This window comes from Dermacentor andersoni, chromosome 4 (assembly GCF_023375885.2).
Source record: "Dermacentor andersoni chromosome 4, qqDerAnde1_hic_scaffold, whole genome shotgun sequence".
Classification (NCBI taxonomy): Eukaryota; Metazoa; Arthropoda; class Arachnida; order Ixodida; family Ixodidae; genus Dermacentor; species Dermacentor andersoni.
The window spans coordinates 30776624-30797257 of NC_092817.1; the positions used below are offsets into that span (position 1 = coordinate 30776624).

The 20634-nt window shown below is 40.2% G+C and overlaps 1 protein-coding gene across 1 annotated transcript; it reads right to left on the minus strand.

Moving 5' to 3' along the window:
* Window positions 1-869: 869 nt before the first annotated feature.
* On the minus strand, window positions 870-20186 carry LOC126536857 (lysosomal aspartic protease-like). Its single transcript, XM_050183879.3, has 9 exons — window positions 19811-20186; window positions 18328-18466; window positions 16244-16367; window positions 15317-15450; window positions 14075-14259; window positions 10421-10543; window positions 6675-6822; window positions 5690-5788; window positions 870-3349 (listed from the first exon to the last, which is right to left on the minus strand). The coding sequence occupies exons 1-9, from the start codon at window positions 19873-19875 to the stop codon at window positions 3179-3181; spliced, it is 1188 nt and encodes a 395-aa protein (XP_050039836.1). The 5' UTR covers window positions 19876-20186; the 3' UTR covers window positions 870-3178.
* Window positions 20187-20634: the final 448 nt, after the last annotated feature.

The following is a 20634-nucleotide window of genomic DNA, read 5'->3' on the forward strand; positions in this document are numbered from 1 at the left end:
GCATTATTTTTTCTGCATAACGCCTGCGGTACTCCTCTTTTGCCCAACACATACTGCTTCACACAGATGCAAAATCGGAGAACGTGAGCTGAGCAGATAGTGGAACCACAGAACACCTGCTGGTGGAACTTTGTGGCCCTGAAATGGTACGTGACGGAGCAAGTATCCAACCGGTACGACGACCCCCATTGGACCCCTCGTTCATTTCACTCGCCCAAAATTTGACATTTGATTGAACGAAACTTTCATAAGCGGTTTGAGCTGCACGAATGGCTAGAGGTTTTTCCTGCTGTGGTGACACGTGCATCGAATGTACAGATGCTCACAATGGTCTTATTCATATGAATTAAGTTATGGCGTTTTACGTGCCAAAACCACGATCTGATTGAGGCACGATGTAATGGGGGACTCCGGAATAATTTGGACCACCTGGGGTTCTCTTGAGTGCACCTAAATCTAAGTACACGGGTGTTTTCGTATTCCGCCCCCGTCAAAATGCGGCTAGCCGCCGTGGCCGGGATTCGATCCCGCGACTTCGTGCTTAGCAGCCCGACACCATAGCCAAATTATATAAGCAACCAGGGCGAGGTAAATTCATTTGTATGAATTTACTCACAATATACGCAGGCAGCGTGTGCTGAGCATGCACCAGTAAAATCGTAAAAATCCTGCAGGCGCGTACATCACACCGATGGGGAAAGGAAGAAAAAAAAGCAAACTTTCTCTCTTTTCGGTTTGCCCCGAGCACACACCTTTTGTGGGATACATATGCATTTTTAATATAAATTATTTGCCATTAGACGCAGCACACAAGTGGCAGCCAGCTTGGAACAGCAGGGCAGACAACTGCCAATTGAAAACACTTCATCCGTAGGACATTTAAATCATGTTCCAATGTTTATGCGTCAATTCAGATACAAATGGGACATCCAGACGTCCAGTTCTGGGTATACTACCACAGATGTTCCAAGGTTATCGCACATGGATACATTCTTCGGCATACACATGAATATTTGTCGGATTGAGGATTTGTCCGAGTGCCCTCTTAACAAAATTATGTTTTCCCGCAAGTTCAAATCCGAAGCTATTATGTCAGCAGCACGTGTGTACGTCATATTTTACGAATTTTCTGTTGCAATTTACTTTGAAAACTTTAGTTAGTTCCATCTTGCACTTGGTGGAAGGCACCTAGAAGAATGAGGGGCATGCTGCACTGAAAAATGTCTGTTCTTGATGCATGGGCACTCTGTTCGTTGCATATGCCACACAGCGTGTGCTGCGAGCATAGCAGATGACAGACACTGCGCAATTAATTCATCGCCATATGTCCGTAAAATGTAAGCAGCATATATATCCCCATGATGTCCCTCGCTGTCTGTCTCTGATCATACCCTTGGAAGACCTCGGATGGTGAAAGGGCTCCAGTGGGGTGCTTGCTTCGACCAAGTAACTTTATTCAAGCGAAACAGGAGAAACCAGTCACAGCAAAGTTGCTGAAAAAGTCAGTGTTGTCTAAGAACAGTGTGTTGCTCATCCGGGTCGTGACAACAATGATGTCCTACAGAAACTTTGTTGCGACGGGTTTCTCCTGTTTCAGGAACTCGCTTAAATAAAGTTGCTTGATCGAAGCAAGCACCCCACTGGAACCCTTTCACCATCTGAGGTCTTCCAAGGATATGATCAGAGACACACAAGTGAAACTTTTTTGCCAGCAAAATTTAACCTAAAGCTTAGCAAAAGGTTTGTAAAATTGTACGAGCCCAATTGATAAACTTTATGAAAAATTCAGGAGTTGGCAGGTGCATATGATGCTGCCACTATTTAAAACTGGTTCTGTGAAACCATTCCTCCCCACGCTGTGTATACAGGGTGTTTCAGCAAACACTTTAAAAAATCTTTAAAAGTTGCCTTTGGCAGATATCACAATTCTAGTCCATGAGCTGGTCTACTCGAAGCGGCGGACAATACCTGCACAAAAAATTGAGATGCAAAATAGACTAATTAATAAAAGTTCACTAATTAAGTTTTTAACTGATTACATTATGGCCCATGTTGCAATTTACAAATGCTAGCCGTGGAGTTTGCAAGGCAGATCCACATGGAACACATTTTCAAGATGACACCAGTTTCAAGATATCAATTCCCGAACTTTGCGGAGAAATGCATTGGCGTTTCAGTTGATTTGTTAACAAAACATCGTTTCATGCACTGAAACACACAAGTAATTGGAACGCCAATGCATTTCTCCGCAAAGTTCGGGAATTTATATCTAGAAACTGGTGTCATCTTGAGAGTTCGTTTCAAGTGGATCTGCCTTGTGAAGTCCACTGCTAGAATTTGTAAATTGAAATATGGGTCTAAGATAATTAGCTAAAAGTCCATTAGTGAATTTTTGTTAATTAGTTGATTTTGCATATAACTTTTTTGTGCAACTAGTGTCTGTCACTTCGAGTAGACCGGCTCATAAACTAGAATTGAGCTACCTGCCACAGGCAACCTTTAAAAAACTTTGAAAGTGTTCGCTGAAACACCCTATATGTAGATTAAGACATTTCTGATACAACAAGTTTCCAACACTGCCCATGTTGTGGGTCAAAATGACCCTGCTCCTGAGTTTCTGCGCTGTTGAGGCTGTCACTGTGCCTATCTCAAATTTTACATACAAATCAAATCATTCTTATGTTGTGCAACCTTCAACACGACAGTTACACCAAATAGCACAAATCTTACTGGATTAATCTATTTTTTATCCGCCACATTTTGCTGTGATGTAGAGGATCATCCTGCAGTTTACGTGTCTGTTTACAGAACCTTATGTGCTGTATGTGTGTCACATTGTGTCTGTACGCAGAACTAGAAGTACTGAAGCTAGTGATTAAGCTCTAAATGTAAGTCAAGGAACATTACGAATTTTATTGACTTGTATGACTCTGCCCCAACTAATTTCTGAATTGAAAGCCATATGCAATTACTTATAGCTTAGTGGACTTAAATTTGGCTTAATATCCTGTTTGCTTTACCGTTACCATTCACACTCAATAATAAAAAAAATAACATATGCAGATTTTAATATGGCTGCTTACATCACTTTTAATTTAATGCCCACGTACAGTGTACTGCAGGAAAACTCGCAAGGCTGAAAGAACCGAAACAGCAAAGAAAGCAGCTGCAAGGCAGGTCAGTGAACTTCGGCAGCCTCGGCAAAGCCAACACGTGCAGCACCATAGTCAAAGACAGTATAGTAGCGGCCTATGAAGACATCGCCAAAGATCCAAAGAGGTCCTTGTGGCGCTGGTATGTCAAGTCCGACGAACCCAGAAAGACAGAGGCTGCGGCGAAACTGTGTAATCTGAAATTAAACAAGGTAAAGAGAATTGTTGCCTTCAAAAAATAAATAAACGTATAAGAGAAATATTGATTAGACAATGTGAAGTACTAATGAGCAATTACAAACTGGTTTGGACTAACTTACTCTACATAGAACAGTGTTTCAGATTTCCTTATGACACTGTGTACCTTGTTTTCAATGACATGCAACCAACTTACTCTGTAAACACAGCCATGTTTCATATGGTGAGCACATTACAGCACCAATACTATACCATGCACATCAAATGGGAAGAGTAATAATATTTAAAGGCACTGCAACAGAGATAATTATATGTTTATTTTGGTAACATCAGTGAATGTCAAATAACATGCAACAATTTATTAGTGAATCAATGTACCAAAACTTTCCGATTAGAAATTTGCAGGCATAGGATGAGTCAGATGCAGCACAGAGGTAACTGAAAGCCACTGGGAGAGGCCTTCATCACTCAGTCGACAAAACTTAGGCTGATGATGATGACAACTTAAATCGCATTCAGACTCCTCAACATTGCTCCTCCTCAACATTGCTGAGAAATGTATTCAGTTAATTCCAATCACCATTTTCCTGGAAAGCCTCCCTTAAGCAATGTGGAAAAAAGTGAAGTGGAGCATGACTGTACTTTGAGACACACTTAAAGGTCATTTATCTTGAAAGTGGTGCTATTCTCAATATTCCTACTAAGCGGACATGCCTCAAGCACTACCCGGCTTCAACCCAGTGACTGCGACAGGTACCCTCAAGCGCTGCAAAGCTTATACCCAAGTCACACGGGCACTTTCAGAGTCCTTTGAACCAAAGATCCTTTACTTCAAGAGAGGATGCGCACGCTGTCACACAGGTGTATCAAAGAAGGCCTAGTCGAAGGGACCTTTGAGTCAAGGGAGCCCGCGCCTGTTCTTTGAAATCTCAAGGGAATACTCTTGAGCCTAGAGGGCATTTGACAGAAGAAGAAATAATTCTGTATAAATAGAGGAGTTCAATATTTAGCAGTTAAAATGAAGTATCACTGTATTATCGAAGTTTCTAAGCACAAAACACTTTCATGACACCTGCAACCTAAATTATGAACACGTTAGTATAGCAGTGCTGGCACGGCCTGTTGCCAGCAACAATGTTGATACAACATGGGTGCCATATGCGATTTGGTTATCGGCTGCTACACATCAAAGTGTCCTCGTTTTTTTTTCTGCGTATCATTATTTTTTTCGTACCTTGTCCTTTTGCATTTTAGGGTACATTGTGGTTTCTGTTAAAAGCTTGAGCAGAGACCATCCAGAGACCGTGTAGCACTGACACATATCCCTTGTACTAATGTTCATTTGAAAGCTCTATGCTCCTTAACTTCAAAAATCCTTTGGTATGTCCATGTGATATGAGTATTAGAAGTATACCTTAAACGAATACTGACTGAAAATTTTTTTCTTGTTTCTGTTGCTTGTGTCTTTTTTCTTTTGCTTTCTATTGTGGAGCCTGTATTCCCACAGAGCACAACAAATGCTGAATCATGTTGTAGCGCACTACTACGTGCCGCAGTGGTCCGAACATGGTCAACTATGAACTGAGGCGGTGGTGAAGGAACGAGGATTCGATGGTAATGAACCAAAGTTCCGAGTCCGATGACCAGAACTCCAGGAGCTTGAGATGAGACACAAAATTTTTGTGTCCGTGTTCCTTTAATGTAATTCAGAAGAGTTATTTAGCAAACCTTAACTGAAATCAATTAGCAACTGACATTTATGTAGTGATATAACACAAAAGAAATGCAATTTGTTTCTTTACTTTCCAAAGTTTTTGTTTGCCTGCTTTAATTTATAACAAATCAGCATTATGCTTTTTGCGGTTGTTTGCACTATATGTATGTTTCTTTCCCTCTTTTTTGCAAACACGTTCGATGTGTTTGTATTGCCCCCCTCCCCTCTCCTGAATAATGGCTTCGTGCGTCCAAGGTGATAGTAAATTAAATTAGATTAATTTACTGACATTTGCTGCAGCTAGTGATGCATTACTGAAGTAAGGGATGATTATCTTCTTTACACGGTCTTTAAAACTTCTGAATCTTCACATATTAAGCATGTGGTGCTATATGTCTTCAAAACACCAGAAATTCAGCCAGTTGGTTCTGCTACCTGTCCAAAGTAGTGCTGTTACATTTCAGATCAGATATTGCGCTCAGCAACACCACAGTTACTCTAGTAGAAAGCTGGAAGCAGTTGCTTTTAATAATGAAATGCCACATTCACTATAATTTCCCACCAGTAGTGTCCATGCACTTTCATAACAATATGATACATATCAATGTTGCCAAAGGCACCTCACCTTTAAGACATAGTCATTCCCTGTCAAAGTGTATGTACGGTTTCCTATCTGGAACTTGACGGCTGGAAGCTTAGGCACATCTTCACATTTCACTGTGTACTGGAGAAGGAAAATTTTAGTTTAAGAGAACCATTTCTATAGCAAATGCAGTACAAGACACAAGCAGTAACACATGGGCAACAGATTACACTGTTTAGGAGAGGTAAGTTCCTAGGACATAAAACAGCAGAAAACAAATGCTTAGAATAAAAATAAATAAGCCTTTTGAATGCTTCACTTCTGTTTATCGTAGACAGTGTATTAAGCTATAACCACCATCCAGGAGATCAAAAAGCTTACCGAATGCATTATGTGTGGAAGAGCCTGCCATATATCTGGTGCTTTCAATAAAGAAAATGCCATGGTAAACTGGACTACATGTGTTGCGGTGGCCAAAGATGTAGGAAGTAATTTCAACCCAGTGGCTACCAAATATTATGCACGCCATGAGGCCCTCCATACTGATTATTTTTCCCACTTATGGGCACTATGGAAACTTCCACTAAGTACTGAATATATAAGGAAATGAAACCTTTGGTGTCATTGACAAGCACTGCCATCTACCTGCAAAATTGTCAATCAATTATCGAGTATATTACTCGTCATGCCATCTATAAATAAATTTTTTAACCAACCATGCCTCCAGCCCGGCGAATCACCGGCTTTGGCAACATGATCTCTGTTGTTGGGCCTGCCAGTCTGCCAGCTTCGGTAGCCAATGGGTTAAAACAAGACTAGGAAGACATAGAGTTGCATACAATTAACACGTATAGCTGTCTCTGTGTGTCAGCTCTAGGTGCCTTTGCCTGCCATCATAATATTGTGCCATTTTATTATTACTGCCTAATATGAAACAACTAGTTCAAACAAGAGTGAACAGTCATTCAATTTCAGCAGCTCAATAGCAGGTAGCTGTTCAGTTGCATAAGGTCAAAAATGTACTTACTTGACCATGAGAGTAAGGATAGGCACCAATAATTTTCTGAAGCTTCATAACTTCTAAGGCGGGTCCGGCCATTAGTGATGTGCCGGTGTCTGCTATAGCCTGACAGCCATTCACACAAAATCTCAGCGAGCTGTTTTCCACAGATATCCTGAAATATACGAAAAAGGTGATGTGTTATGTAAGCACAGCCCACAAGTGACAGAGGGAAGCAATCTTGTACACTTACTCTAGCTACAGATATTTTCTGCTGGACAACTACTCTAATGCTCTCAATCCTGCTAGCTGTGCTGCTAAATACTTTTTGTACAGCCAATGCTACACCAAACATAAGTGAAACAGGTTCTAGACCTGTGTGAAAAATAAAACAAGACAAGGGCAGTGCTTAGTATTGTTATTATAACTTGTTTTACAGCACATAAGTGGGAATGGACATGAATGACACAAACAATTGCTGTCAGCAGGTGCTTTGTTTGAAGATACACCTACTGTATTTGCACAGATACAATTTTATCACAAATATAATGCATGTGGCAACTCAAGACGAATACAAAAAATTTATGTGTGGCTCTGCTATCACAAACATAAGAGACCAGTGGAGCTAAGAGAAGGCCAGTGAAGTAGTGCCAAATTGCACAGAAGACACACAAGCATCGGCAACGCGTCCCTAAGGCGTCTAGTACGGCGTTCGCGATTCGTGTGGCCAACGCCGTAGTAGACGCTGCGGTTGTCTCTACTCTGTACAGAGCTGCGGGCGAAGAGGACATCGAGGCACCCTAGCAGCCACCAGAGAAGAACGCCCCCCTCCCTCGCCTGACCCCCCTGCCTTGCGCGCCACAGGCGAGGGAGGAGGGGCGTTAGGCGAGGGAGGAGGAGATAGGCTGACCCCCCCCAAAGCCACCCCTCGCTCACTTGTGCGCTGCTCCCTCTCCCCTGCTAGGCTCCGCCCACCCTCGCCATGTCGCTATGCTGCGCGATGCTATTTTTATACTCTGCTTTCACTCTCTATCAGCTCTCTCTCCCCTAGCTCAGCGAAGTTGCGAACGTTAAGAGAAACCCAGCGAGGTTCTAACAGCTCCACTGTAAAATATACGTGTTGTAGCAAAATAACAATGCATTATGCAACCATATCTGTGGGATTGGGACACATAGTACTGTTCAGCACAGAATGATAGCCAATTGGGTACTGTACGAGTATTTGTGCAGATCCGCCTACATAGGCATAACCTGCCACAGCCTGCTGAACTATGCTAAAACAATACAACAGGCATGCAATACATAAGACAGATAGGCCAGATGCATGTGTGCTAGTCTACTGCACTTGCACATTGATACCACATAGATGTGTGTGTAGTGATTATAAGGGTGAAGGGAAGAGAGAAGTGCAGTGCCGTAACTGTCTCTCAAAGGAGGACACCTCAACAGCACTGCACAGGGTAGGGGAAGTGGGAAGGAAAAGATTAAGAGAGAATGAAAGAGAGCGGAGAAAAAAAAAAAAAAAGGCAAGAGGGTTGAAAAAGAAGAAGCACATAGATGTTCACTGCTGAAGAATGCCCTTGGACCTAAAGATTACAAAAATGAATTCGTACAGTAGCCAAACTTTTTTTGTTGTAGGAACCATTATGCTGTGTTCTGCTGTCACTAATTGTAGACCTGCCTTCCAGACATCAGGATGTTGACTTTTCTACAGAGCTTACTTGCCTTGCAGCTGAGATCATTGCATTTTGTTGCATTAAATTAAAAAAAAAAACCTATCATGCTACATCCAAAGTATGGTTTTGAATACAGCAGGATATGGCTTTTTCAGGCAGGTAATTTTGTAAAATTTCTTTAGGCAGTAAGTGATAAGTCATGCAGATATTATTATTATTAATCATGTAAACATATACAAACACCACAAAGAAAAAGAAAAGCAGGCTAGGAATTGTCTCCTAAAAAGAACACCATGTCCACCCGCTTGAAGAGAGGAAAAAAGAAAGGAGAAAGAGAATAAATGTAAAAGAAGAATAAAGAAAGAGGAAGGCACACCACTAACACTTCACACACACACAAAGTACGAGCATTACAGACGAGAGTCCGGTCCTGTGGTCATGAAGAACTGAAGCACAGCTTAGTGAGCCTCATACTGAGTTAAGGTATGACCTTTTGAAAACAATATATCGTTAAGCGCAGGTCAAGCAAGATTAAAAAACACCTGCACACCACCCACATGTCCCGCATGTTCTTTTTTTATCACTTATTGAACTTGAAATGACACTTGCCTTTGTGAAAGGGTGAACAAACAGAGTATAAGCACAGTGTTCGACATATAAGAATTACAATTTTTTTTTCATACAAAGAAATAGATGAAGCATTTATGCAATCAGTGCTCAACCTTAATGCCCTTGCTTCCCCAAAAGAACAGGTGAAATTGAATAACCGAAGCAGTGAAGATATCAGCGTTGGTTCTGAGATTGCCAACACTACTACTTTGTCCAAAAAATGAACAGCAATTTTTAAATGCTACCTAGTATGTATGTGGGCCATGTGTCTGCTCTTAAGTGAATGCAAAAAAATTGGCTAGGGATGCAGCTGCAGTGGGGTACGTGAAACATCTTGTGCATTCTGCAGATGGTGTATGGGCACTAGGGCACAGAAATGATGTAATTAAATGCAGAAGTTACATGTATTTACGCATGAGAAAGCATACATGCCTAACTTATGTTACAGCTAATCAGCATTTTACGGTTTGATTTTGCAATTGTGCTCGCTCCTTATGTGTAGTGGGCCTGTTTGTTTTGCAGAGGATGTTTGGGCACTACAGTAGATAAATGGCCCCCTTAGTGGGGGCGCCCAAGACTGCCCCGTGCTACTTGAGCCTACTGCACTCGCAGATGGTTGAGAATCCTACGCTTGCCTCAACCTCCTGTGCTTGCTCTCCACACAGCGACGGACATGTTCCATCATGGTCAGAGGGGTTTGATATCTCTTTGTCTTGCTGCCTGAATTTCCTCACGCCATTTCTGAACCGTTTGTGTTGAGAGCAGGGGGGCCTAGCTGAGCAAGCACGAAATGTCTGCAATAATTCTACACTTTTAGGCCTAATAACTCCTGATGAGTACCAGTATGAGTTTGATGAATTATACCTACAATGGCATAGTGAGCTCTCTCAAACACAACCATTCCTGTTCAGATTGACAAACATACTGCCGAGCTACACCTCTCTGAATGTCACACGAGAGGCTAAATTTAGCTCCGACTGCGCAGCGCGTAGCACAATAGCGGCACCATTTGTGCACACAGTGCATGCGTCATCAAGTAATGACTTTTTCATCTTCACAATGATACCAAAGTAATTAAGACACATGGATAGTATGGTTACAAAGATATAAGTGATAATACTATGACATGTTTCGTTACGTGTGGTTTTAGTAAGCAGCCTCCTTTGAAAAATTTTAAACACATTTTAAGTCAAAATAATTTGAAGATGTCGTGTAGCATGTGCATGTGTGGTGGTAAAAGGGCACAGTCTATGTATAACATGTGTTGATTTTGAATAGGCCATATATATTGAAAGATACGTAGCAAGCTGTGAAAATGTTGTGTAAACCCAGTTGACGGAACCTCGACTCGTACCATTATTCAATTGATCTTCATGTTTAGTATGACCCTTATTACTTTGTGAAAGAAAATTAGGCTCAGTTTCTCATCACAAACACAAGCTCACGTTAAAAACAACCGAAAAGTTCAGCCAACATTTTAAAGCTTACCCATCCATCGCAAACTGCCAGTAGCCTTTCTTTGTGAGAGGTACATAATCAATAGAGCCCTTATAGAAGCGCTTGTCCACACCGCCAAATGTAATTTCACCACCAGTTGAAGAATTGTTGTTTCTAAAAGGAACAGACAAGAAGGAACAGAAGTGTTAAGTAATAAAAAGAAAACGAGGCGACCATAACTGATGCAACATTCTTCGCAAAAGTCACTGGCCTTTTCCTTTATTTGAAAATGTGCCGCTTACTTCTGGATGCGCCAGTAATACAAAGACTATGCAAAAGCTAAGCAAGACTGCACATATTTAAAACATAAGAACACCCAGAAAAATACACTTTGTTTTAAGGAACACCATACTGAACTAATAGAAAACAGAGTTTTTCAACCGATTGTTCAGCTGCGGCAGAACTTCAGCCGGAACAAAATATGAATTCACTTGTCTGTAGTCATGACTTGTTTTGAAATACCTGCCATTGGTTGGCTGCTTTGATGGCATATAAGACTTCAATAAAAAGATATAAAATTTGTGCAGGATTACTCATGATTTGTATTTATTTATTATTTCACAATACTACAGGCCGGATTGGCTCAAGCAGGAGCGGACTTTGATAAAAAAAAAAGAGTGTATGAAATGTGGGTGCCAGATACACAGCATTAACAAACAAAAAAATTATAAATATGAGTATTCACACTAACAGATGAACAGGGTTATATTTCTGCGCCTATAAAAAAATTAATTCTGACAAAAAGCACACTAATGTAACATTTGTTCAAACAGCCTGCAAAAATAAGTGGCCTCAAAAAAGTTTTAGGACGGGTGTTCCAGGCAGAAATTGTCTTGGGGAAAAACCTGTTTAAATGCATATGTTTTTACAAATATTCAGTGCATGATCATGTGTGTGTCAAGTCCTTTGGGTACTTAATGGCTGGGCATATGAAGGTATAGGCATTCGTAACTCACCTTTTAAAATATTACGTACATACACAATGCGAGCATATTTCCTATGCATTTTTAATGTTGGAATGTCATTTCTATGCATAAGCTTAGTAAGGGAGTCATTCGTTTTATATTTCCCCAAAATAAATCTGACAGCTTCCCTTTACAACACCTCTAGCTTATATCCTGTTTAATTTGGGGATCCCAAGTCATGTAAGCATATTCTATTTTAGACCTGACGTATGTATTGTATACCAATGATCGAAGCTTTGCTGGAGATTTTCATAATTTCCTCCTGAAAAAAACAACTTCCTAAAGGCTCATGCACAAATGTCAAAAATGTGAGCTGACCAGGAAAGCTTTGAAGTGAGTGTAATTCCTAAATATTTGTGTTTAGTTACCTGTACTATTTCTTGATTCTAAGGTGTATAAGCATAAAAACTAGGCCGTACTTTACTTATGTTTTTAACAAGACGTTTTTTGAAGGTTAACTTCCATGTCCCGTGTTTGACACCACTGCCCAACCTTCCAACAACTGGTCCTGTAAAACAGCACGGTTACTTCCACACAATATTTCTTTATATATAATACAGTCATCAGCAAAAAGTTTTATACACAGAGTCAGACACTAATTCAGATAAGTAATTTAAATGCACTAAACGTAAAAACAGCAAAGGACCCAGTGCGCTGCCCTGCGGCACACCAGAAGAGACAGTAAGGTTATTGAAAGCCTTATCATCCACCAGAGAAAACTGATTTCTATTTTGCAAATACGCTTTCATCCACTTCACTAAATACCAAGAAAGATAAATGAATTCTAGTTTATGCAACAGTTTCCTATATGATGCTTTGTCGAATTCTTTGTTGAAGTCTATAAAAAAACACATATATTTGCCCTGAGTGACCTAACGGCATTAAAAAAAATTATGTACAGTGGTAAGTAGCAGAGTCATACATTATCCCTTTTTGAAACTGTGTTGAAATGGGGACAGAATGTTTTTGTTAGACAAGAAAGACCTAATATAACCAGCTATGATGCACTTCCATAAGTTTCAATCAAATAGAAGTAACTGACACAGGCCTACAACTTATCAGTATTACCTTATCACTATTCTTATGTATTGGCACAACTCCTTCCGTTTTTCAATCTGATGGAAGTTAAATTGTGTTTAATGAAAACTGAAAAAAATTTGACATACATTCTGCAATTTGTGCTGCAAAGCATTTCAAGAAAGCTTTTGCTATTCCATCTGTGCCTTGAGTTGTTATCAGTGGTATAACTGACTTAGCAAATTTCTTCTTCGTGGCATAGTTGTCCTTCAAAGAAAAATCGCTATGATAGCACAGGTTAAATGTGTGTGCTATACATGTATCAGCTGCATTACTTATAAGCTGATCATTTATTGTAATTATTTAAACACTTCACTTTGCCCGAGATAACGCCAGAATTTTGACGGGTCCATTCTTAGGAATTTGGGAAGCATAGAACTGAAATAATGACGCTTAGCCTGTTTCACGTTAGATATGAAATTATTTTTTAATTCTACGACAGTATTCAGGCACATGTTCTCCTTCCTCCCTGTTCATTTTAATTTACGTTTAATGCATACTATTTCACGACTAACCCAAGGGTTATTGCGATTTTTGGTAACTCTTCTCATAGGTACACATTTTTCAGCACAGAAAGAGACCACTTTCTTAACATGAAACCATAAGCTATGAACATTTTTGGAACTAATATTGATATCAAGTGTATCAGCTCCAAGCAGTCAACGATTGATATGTCATCACAATGCTAAAAATTTCTAACTGAGTGCATTTTGCACCACATTTGTATAATCAAGAGAAAGTCAATGATGAATATACATCTAAGTAAATAGCCAAATCCCTCTCGAAAGCTATTCACTTTATTAAAAGAATGATGCACTTGACTGAGTATATTTATTGCAGTGAGGATATTTAAATAGTGTTGTTAGTTTCGTTGCATAATTCTGTAGAGAACAAAGCCATTAACGAACACATATTCGGTGGTAGTATAGGTGGACAGCATATGCGTCTCAAAGAGCTTTAATAGTTGGCATTGGGTGAGGAACATGCCCCGCAATTCGGTAGCATCAGAGCAAGTGCCGTAGACATTGTCAGTTTTTTATCAGCGGTGAAAGTCCAACCTCCAACCATGAAAGCGGGTGAAAGAGCGAAAGAAAGCTAAAGAAAACTAAACAAGGTAGATCCTCTTTTTTCATTGTTCTGCATGTCTTTTAGCAATTGCTTTAAGCAGCAGACGAAGTATTTTGGTAATGTTGTGATGAAGTAGGAGGGCAGGTAGTTTTGATTAAATAAGAGCTTCAATGAAATTATGTGGCTTTTAATCTAAAGTGCATCGAACTTCCTTTAGATTACATTTAGTAACTAAAGTTCTGAATGAATTCTACATCACAGTCATACCAAACTGACAGTATGCTTTGAGTGTTAGAATGATAAAAAGAAGGGCTCATGGTTTGAAAAGTTAGGTGTAGAAAATACAGACAAAAAAGGAATTAGAAAGCTGGTTCATATTAGTAGGTATTTGTGCTGACCTTTTTGTTACTCTTAGCAAACATGTTTTCTAATGCCTAACATTTCAAACCACCAATGCTTTGAGTGTGGCCAAGTGGGTAAGGCAACAGACAAGAAACATGAACGTATAAGATGATAGAAGACACAATTAACTCACCGATTTAGAAAGAAAGAAAAAACAGGTTGTGGTAAGAGGCCCTGCAAGACCATGTTGTCAAACACTGTGTTTGCACCAGATGCAGCAATGTTTTTAAAGCCCAGACCTAAGATACCATCAAACTTGGCTGCCACAAAAGTCAAACCTGGCTCAGTGACTGCTTCAGCAAAAGTCTGGTTCTGAACCTGCAACAATCAGACGAAGGTGCATTACTCCACATGAAACACAACACTGCTCATTCAAAATAAAGAGCTTTTAGGAGATGCCCTTTATCAAAGCGACAAAAATGAGCAACATGAAGAATCTGGCTGTAAGTGTGAAAGTATTAGTATATCTTTACATTGAGCCTTTGATTCAGTTTTCTAATTAGTCCGTCACAATGTATTATACCTGGTAGTTCACCTTGGGCAAGCATTTTTAAGTAATGCAATAGAGCAGAAATGTAAATGGCAAATAGTGATAAATTTCAGCTGAACAGCGAGTGTGTCATCTTCATAATAAGCATGGCGAATGAAAGAAAGCTATCACATTTCAAAGAGCTAAGAAAGTTGTGTTCATTGCAGAGTGCTTGTCAATTTAAAACGTCCCTTCAACATAATGCATTCAACTTTGATGTAAAAACGCATGTGAAAAGTTCGTCCCTTCAAGCATAATGCAGCAGTCCTTGGTGGAAGAGACAAACCATCTGATATTTGTAACAAGCTGACACTCCAATACCTTTCAGTCAATCTAAAATTATGCTACAGTGACCTCTTTTGTCTCCTTGCTCTTGTGTTCCTTGTTAGGTGCTGTTTCTTCAAATGATGTATCACAAACCGTCTCCCTTTCAAAAAAAAAAAAAAAAAAGAGTGAGGATCATGGCCAATGTGCTGTGATTAACAAAGCTTTCAAGAAATGTTTCAAATCCCAAGTGAAAGCTTTGTTCACAAAAATAAAACAAAGCTTCATTAAGGAAGCTGAAATGCCTCTTTACGAGCTGTGTTAATTAGATCCTTCTGGCTAAGGTCCAACTTCTTTTAACATGAATTCACAGTCTGACAAGAGAAGATGTAATCAAATCATCGATTTAATTTTTTTCAATCTAGCTCAGCAATATTCCTTAGTTAATCTACTGTCTTGCCGCAGCACAGTGTCAGTCATCTTCTTGTGTTTGTGTTCGATGCAGTTTCCACAGTATGCATAACAAGTCAGCCCAGCAACCCTCCTTATTGAGATAGAAATGCCCAGGCCAAACTCACTCACATCAATCCCTGCAAGTGAAACTGTGTCAACACTCAGGAAGCCAGTCATGCTGCCTGTGCCATAGCGCAATGAAATGGCTGTGCCATTCTTACGGTACGTCCTTGATTTTGCATGGTCATACTTCTTGTGGAGCACTGTAACAAGAAAGCCAAGAAGAACAACCATATTTGTGTAGCTCATGAATAAGATACCATTTCCACTTGAATGTTTTCATTTAGACAAGATGAACAGACACTGCAGTTCCCGAAGGAGCAATTAATTAAGCTAAAATGCTGCTTTCGTAAAAGCAACTTTTGCTTACTGTAAAAGAACAGTGTCGAAAGAAGGTGTGCTTCATGTACTGAAATAAATATAGAATAAGAAGTATCATAAATTGAGGTCAATTCTGTCTAAATATGAAGACCTGACTAGATTTCTTACATGTGGAACATCGTCAGCAGGAGTGACATATCTTATTTCGTGCGCGGTAATACTGGCAATATGTACAATATATATTGCAGTGGCCACTCGTGTTATCAGCAAAGCTATGCCCATGCACTGCAGGAACCAAGCGTTCATTATCAACTGGATGTTTTTTTCTTTTAGGCAGAAAACTTGTTGGTGGTATTTTTGACAATCGAGTAAGTAACCATTTCCATTCTCCAGGCATATGTCCAGCTACATGTACAACCAGTAACTTTGGAAAGAAAACCAGTGCAGTGTTTCTCACAGTGCATAAATTCAACATTTATACATGTATAGTCTACTGCTTGTAGTCTGGAGAATAAAGTATGCTGTTCTCTCAAATCACTGCAGAAGTTGTTGAGGAAATAAAAGGTACCCATGGAGTATGAATCACTATTTCCTAATACACAAGATAATTATTATTATGGGTTGCAATTTTATTATGTGGTTAGCAGTACAGGATGGGGATCTACAGAAGCTTACAGCAGGCAATGTTGGTCCACTTGCAGCGTCTCGAAGGAACCCACAGGTTAGATGAGCCCGTGTCAAAAACCACGCGGAAAGGTTGCGGAGGTACACCTATGGTGATTGGTCCGTAATATTGAGCCTGAAAGAAGGTGTATTAACCAGGAATATATCAAGGCATTCATTTCTACACACTCATATTCACTTATTAAATTGAATTCCAGTGAGCATCGCAGAGGTTCTACAATAACGAACAGATAGTATAGCAGATGAATACAAATGGTAGGCACTCCCAAATAACAAACAGCAGGGAAATGCAGTCAGATGTGGAAAAGAATTACGTGGTTATGAAAATAGAAAATTTGCAAGCACAGGATGTAGCTGGTTGATACAAAATGGGTAGTTAGAAATCACTGGGAGAAGGTTTCAACCTGTGGTGAACAACAGACTGGTGATGAGAATTTGGAATACCAATGCAGAGCATGCTAACAAAGATAGCGGCTATAACTCTGACTTTACTTTTTTGTCTTGCCTAATGTGGTCTTCTCACGCACTCATTAAAGATCAGTAGCCATGAAAGCAACGGGGCCAGTACAGTCAAAGTATGTAGCAAGAGGGCAAGGGATAGTATGTTTACAAATTGTTGAACAGATTAATCAGTCTGGGTGTACATAATTAATCGGGAACCCACTTACGATACTAATATAAGAAATAATATGCTGGTTTGTACTATTGTGAAATGCACAGCACTTCAACCCAAATTAAAAGTCTGACTCAGATGTATACTTGCAATAAACAAATATGTACTACTGGAAAGGAGATGCAGGCCTCACTTAGTTACAACTATGTTGAGTACATAGCTTCGATAACTTTCCTAACATGCCAAACTTTGTAACAAGAAGTCTTCCCATTAAATGAACAGCCTGTGATGGAGTGCTACTATGTGCTTGTGCAGTGCATGTGGAGTCACCATACAAGAATGTGATTAACATGCTGAAATTAATGTGGAACTGTGCCAGCACATTTGTTTCACATGATATTGCTACACCAGCATGTTACACCTATGAAAACATCTTTGACTTGGTCTCGTCTAGAAAAATGCTATTCATATCAGTTTGGAAATGTACAGCATTCATTTCCACAAAGCTAGAAACCATAAAAAACACCATTATTTTATTTTGATATCTGGCGAAAAGCTCCATGCAGTTATTTTTCGCACTGTAACCTCTAATGCACTTTTGTGAAAGCTATAGGAACATCGGACAAGCTGCCTGCACTATTCAGTTTTATTTTCTTTTACTTTTTTGTCTTTTGTTCTTCCTGTGCATCTTTCTTGTATGACTTTATTTAAGATATTTCTGTTATGACATGCTATCAACACCAGCGCATGTTTCATACTCATGTCCTAATTAGCACTACAGAATATTCTGAATAAATGAATGAATGAGCTTGAGATTCTGAACATCAGGCACATTATTTTTTTCTCTATAATTAGGCATTCAACCAGAAATAATTATGTCTGTGTCAATGACACAGGGCAACAGAACTGTAAGGTTGCTTAGCTACCAAGCCTGCATTATATTGAAATCTGAGCCTATTAGGTATAATGCTTCCAAGTGTGTTAGGTCAGCTACACTCAAAAGCAAGCATAGAAAGTGAGCAAGATGAATGAGAAGGTAATTAATATGTGTACCCACATTTAATGTCACCTAAAAAGATGAGAAAGAAAAGGTGTGGGCATGGCAAATTAGAAACCAGAAAAAAAATATACTCGACATGGCACCAATAACAGGTTAGAATGTCCCTGAAAAGATAATGACATAGGAGGCTTAATCATTAAACAAACCTCTGAATACTTCACTGCTTGTCAGTACTGTTAAATTCATTGCTATTCAATCTTTTGCATGTATTTACACTTCCATATATTGCAAGACTGGCATGCAATATCTCTGAGGCATAGTGTAGTCTGAGGCCTTCAATGTAAAAAATAACACAGTGTCATTGTGCCAACTCCCCAAATGAGCACTCAGACTATTGTTTTAGTGACAAAACTTCCATGCAGGTAAACTGAGACATTGGACAGGAACATGCTGATCACTCACATCAAGGTAGTTTGATAGTGGCTCTGGAATCGGCAGTTGTGCACCTTCTTCACTGTAGTATTTTGGCTGGGCCACAGTTAGTTCAGTGTCTACCTCGCCCAAAGTTCGCCTCACAGACTTGAATCGGTGTAAGGGAATGCTGGAAGTAAGAGAAGAAAGCAAGGATTAAACTTAGTGAACAGGGTTCTGTCACACACGTCACAGGTTCACATTAAATGAGAAATATTCTATGAGTGGGTAGGGAGAGCAAACAAGGAAAGAAAAGAAGAAGAAGAAAAGAAACTGCTTTTATAGAAGTGCTCCTGGCCAAGTTCAGAATAGACATCTGATTCAAGCCACTGTGCCATATCTTGGGACAAAGTATCTGCTTGGATAATGGCATTAAGAAAAGGCTCAATGTTCTATACAATTATATTTGCATTCTCAGTAAGGAACTATAAGAGTGACGGCAATGGCTCGTACAGGTGTAGCTGCAACTCTTGCTGAACACAGTTCACCTCAGGTCGTTCTGACTAGTGTGTATGTCTGATGGCTGTCACAGGTTTTTCCATCAAGCAGCACATCCACTGCAGGCGATACAGCAAATAAAATTAACAAATGGGAAGAATTGTCATACACGTGTAGTAACGTAAAGGCTGAGAAGAAAATGAATTCCGGAAAAAAAAAAAAAAAAACTTTTCTCGGTTTCTTGCCCCAGACAAAAAAACGAACGAGAAAGAAACTGATATTATTGATATTAATATTTCAAGCCTACACAGATCGAATAACTTCCTGGGACGAATATATTTTATCATGACGACCACAACTTTGAGTGAGGAACACTGCACCTCAAAACATTCTCAAACAGAACTCAAACATTGTTGTGGTTCAGAGATGTGTATCTTTGCAGGTATTGTACGGTGCTAACTTATGTCTTACGTGTACATGTCTGTCTAGGTAAACATGCCCTTGTGACGAACCACTAAAGTTAGATATAATATAATAATATATTAAATACACAAACCTCATAATGATAAAAACGATCATTTTTCAATATCTTTATTCTGCTTGTGTTGGTAAATAGCTCAGTAATCTAATAAATCATACTGTAAAATGATGTGGTGGCATTTGAACATATTACTTTCTCATGCATTCGAGCTTCTTATCATATTCTTAAGTGCGTTGTTCAGTAACACCTGCCTCTGAGGTTGTTCTGTGCACATCCAGAATGACAGTATTTCAGCAAATGAGATGCTCAAAATTTCAAAACATATACTTAGGTACTTTTCAATGACTACTCACAACAATGGCTGAATATGAACATAGCAGGCTACATATTAAACACTTTTTTTTTTTTTGGGGGGGGGGTGCACCATATCTACTCTTGGGGACACGTGCCGGTGTGCCACTGGTGTGGAGATCGATCTCAACGGCGATTGACCAGCAAGCACACAAGTAAGAAAAAAAAAAGTTGAAAAAGCGACGCGCGTCGCGATCTGTTCACCTGATGAGGGTTGTCGTCGAGGCGACCAGGGCCAGGAGAGTGAAAACGCGGAGCGACTCGCACATATCCTCCGCGCCCTGGGACTCGACAAAAGAATGCGACGCCTCGACGCGCGCGCGGCGATGCCGTCGCCCCGTAGCCGCACGCGCGCGGCTCTGCAGGCCGAGGCGCGGTGGCGGCCGGCCTGTGCAGCAGCATTCAGGTTCCGTCTCGAACTTGACCTCCCCGGAGCATCGTTGGCGCTCCCTCTTATCGACGCGGCCTGGTTCCGTTTACGTGGCTCACTGGTCCCAGAACATCATGCGCGAGGGCATTCACACGGCAGCACGCGCCGGTGTGCCCTCCTCCGCGCGCTCCATCCAACGCGCATGCCTCGACAACGCCAGAGAAAGATCGAGGCGGTCAGTTCTACAGCGACTTGCATTCGGCAATGAGAAAGGAACCGCTTATGCTACTTTCTCACCGACTTTCTTTTCTCAATTTTTTTTTCTTCTTCTGAGCAGTCTTTGTCGTTCGTGGTATTGACGAGGTCTAAGCGGCGACTCATTAGGGATCGAGCTTTGGAAATAACGCGCTGAAGCGTCAGAAACCCGAAAAGCCAAACCCCGCTTGGGTTCTTTCGTGCTTTCTTTCGCATGTGCCCATATAACCGCGTGGCCTTTGTTGGAGTCACGAACTACGCTTATAAAAAATATACATTACGCTTCCATGACTTATCAAAAGAATTCGCATCGGAATTTCAAGGGAACTGCAGGCTGGTGGGCTAGTTGGTACTGCATAACTTGTGGCAAAGTGCAAAAAAAAAAAACAGAAAAAAAACGAGG

Excerpts from the sequence above, each read along its gene's own strand:
- LOC126536857 (XM_050183879.3), bottom strand. The coding sequence starts at position 19,875 with ATGTGCGAGTCGCTCCGCGTTTTCACTCTCCTGGCCCTGGTCGCCTCG. Across the intron at positions 15,451-16,243 it reads GTGGACCAACATTGCCTGCT|TGCTCCACAAGAAGTATGAC; the intron begins GTAAGCTTCTGT and ends TTCTTGTTACAG. Across the intron at positions 5,789-6,674 it reads ATCCTTACTCTCATGGTCAA|TACACAGTGAAATGTGAAGA; the intron begins GTAAGTACATTT and ends TTCCTTCTCCAG.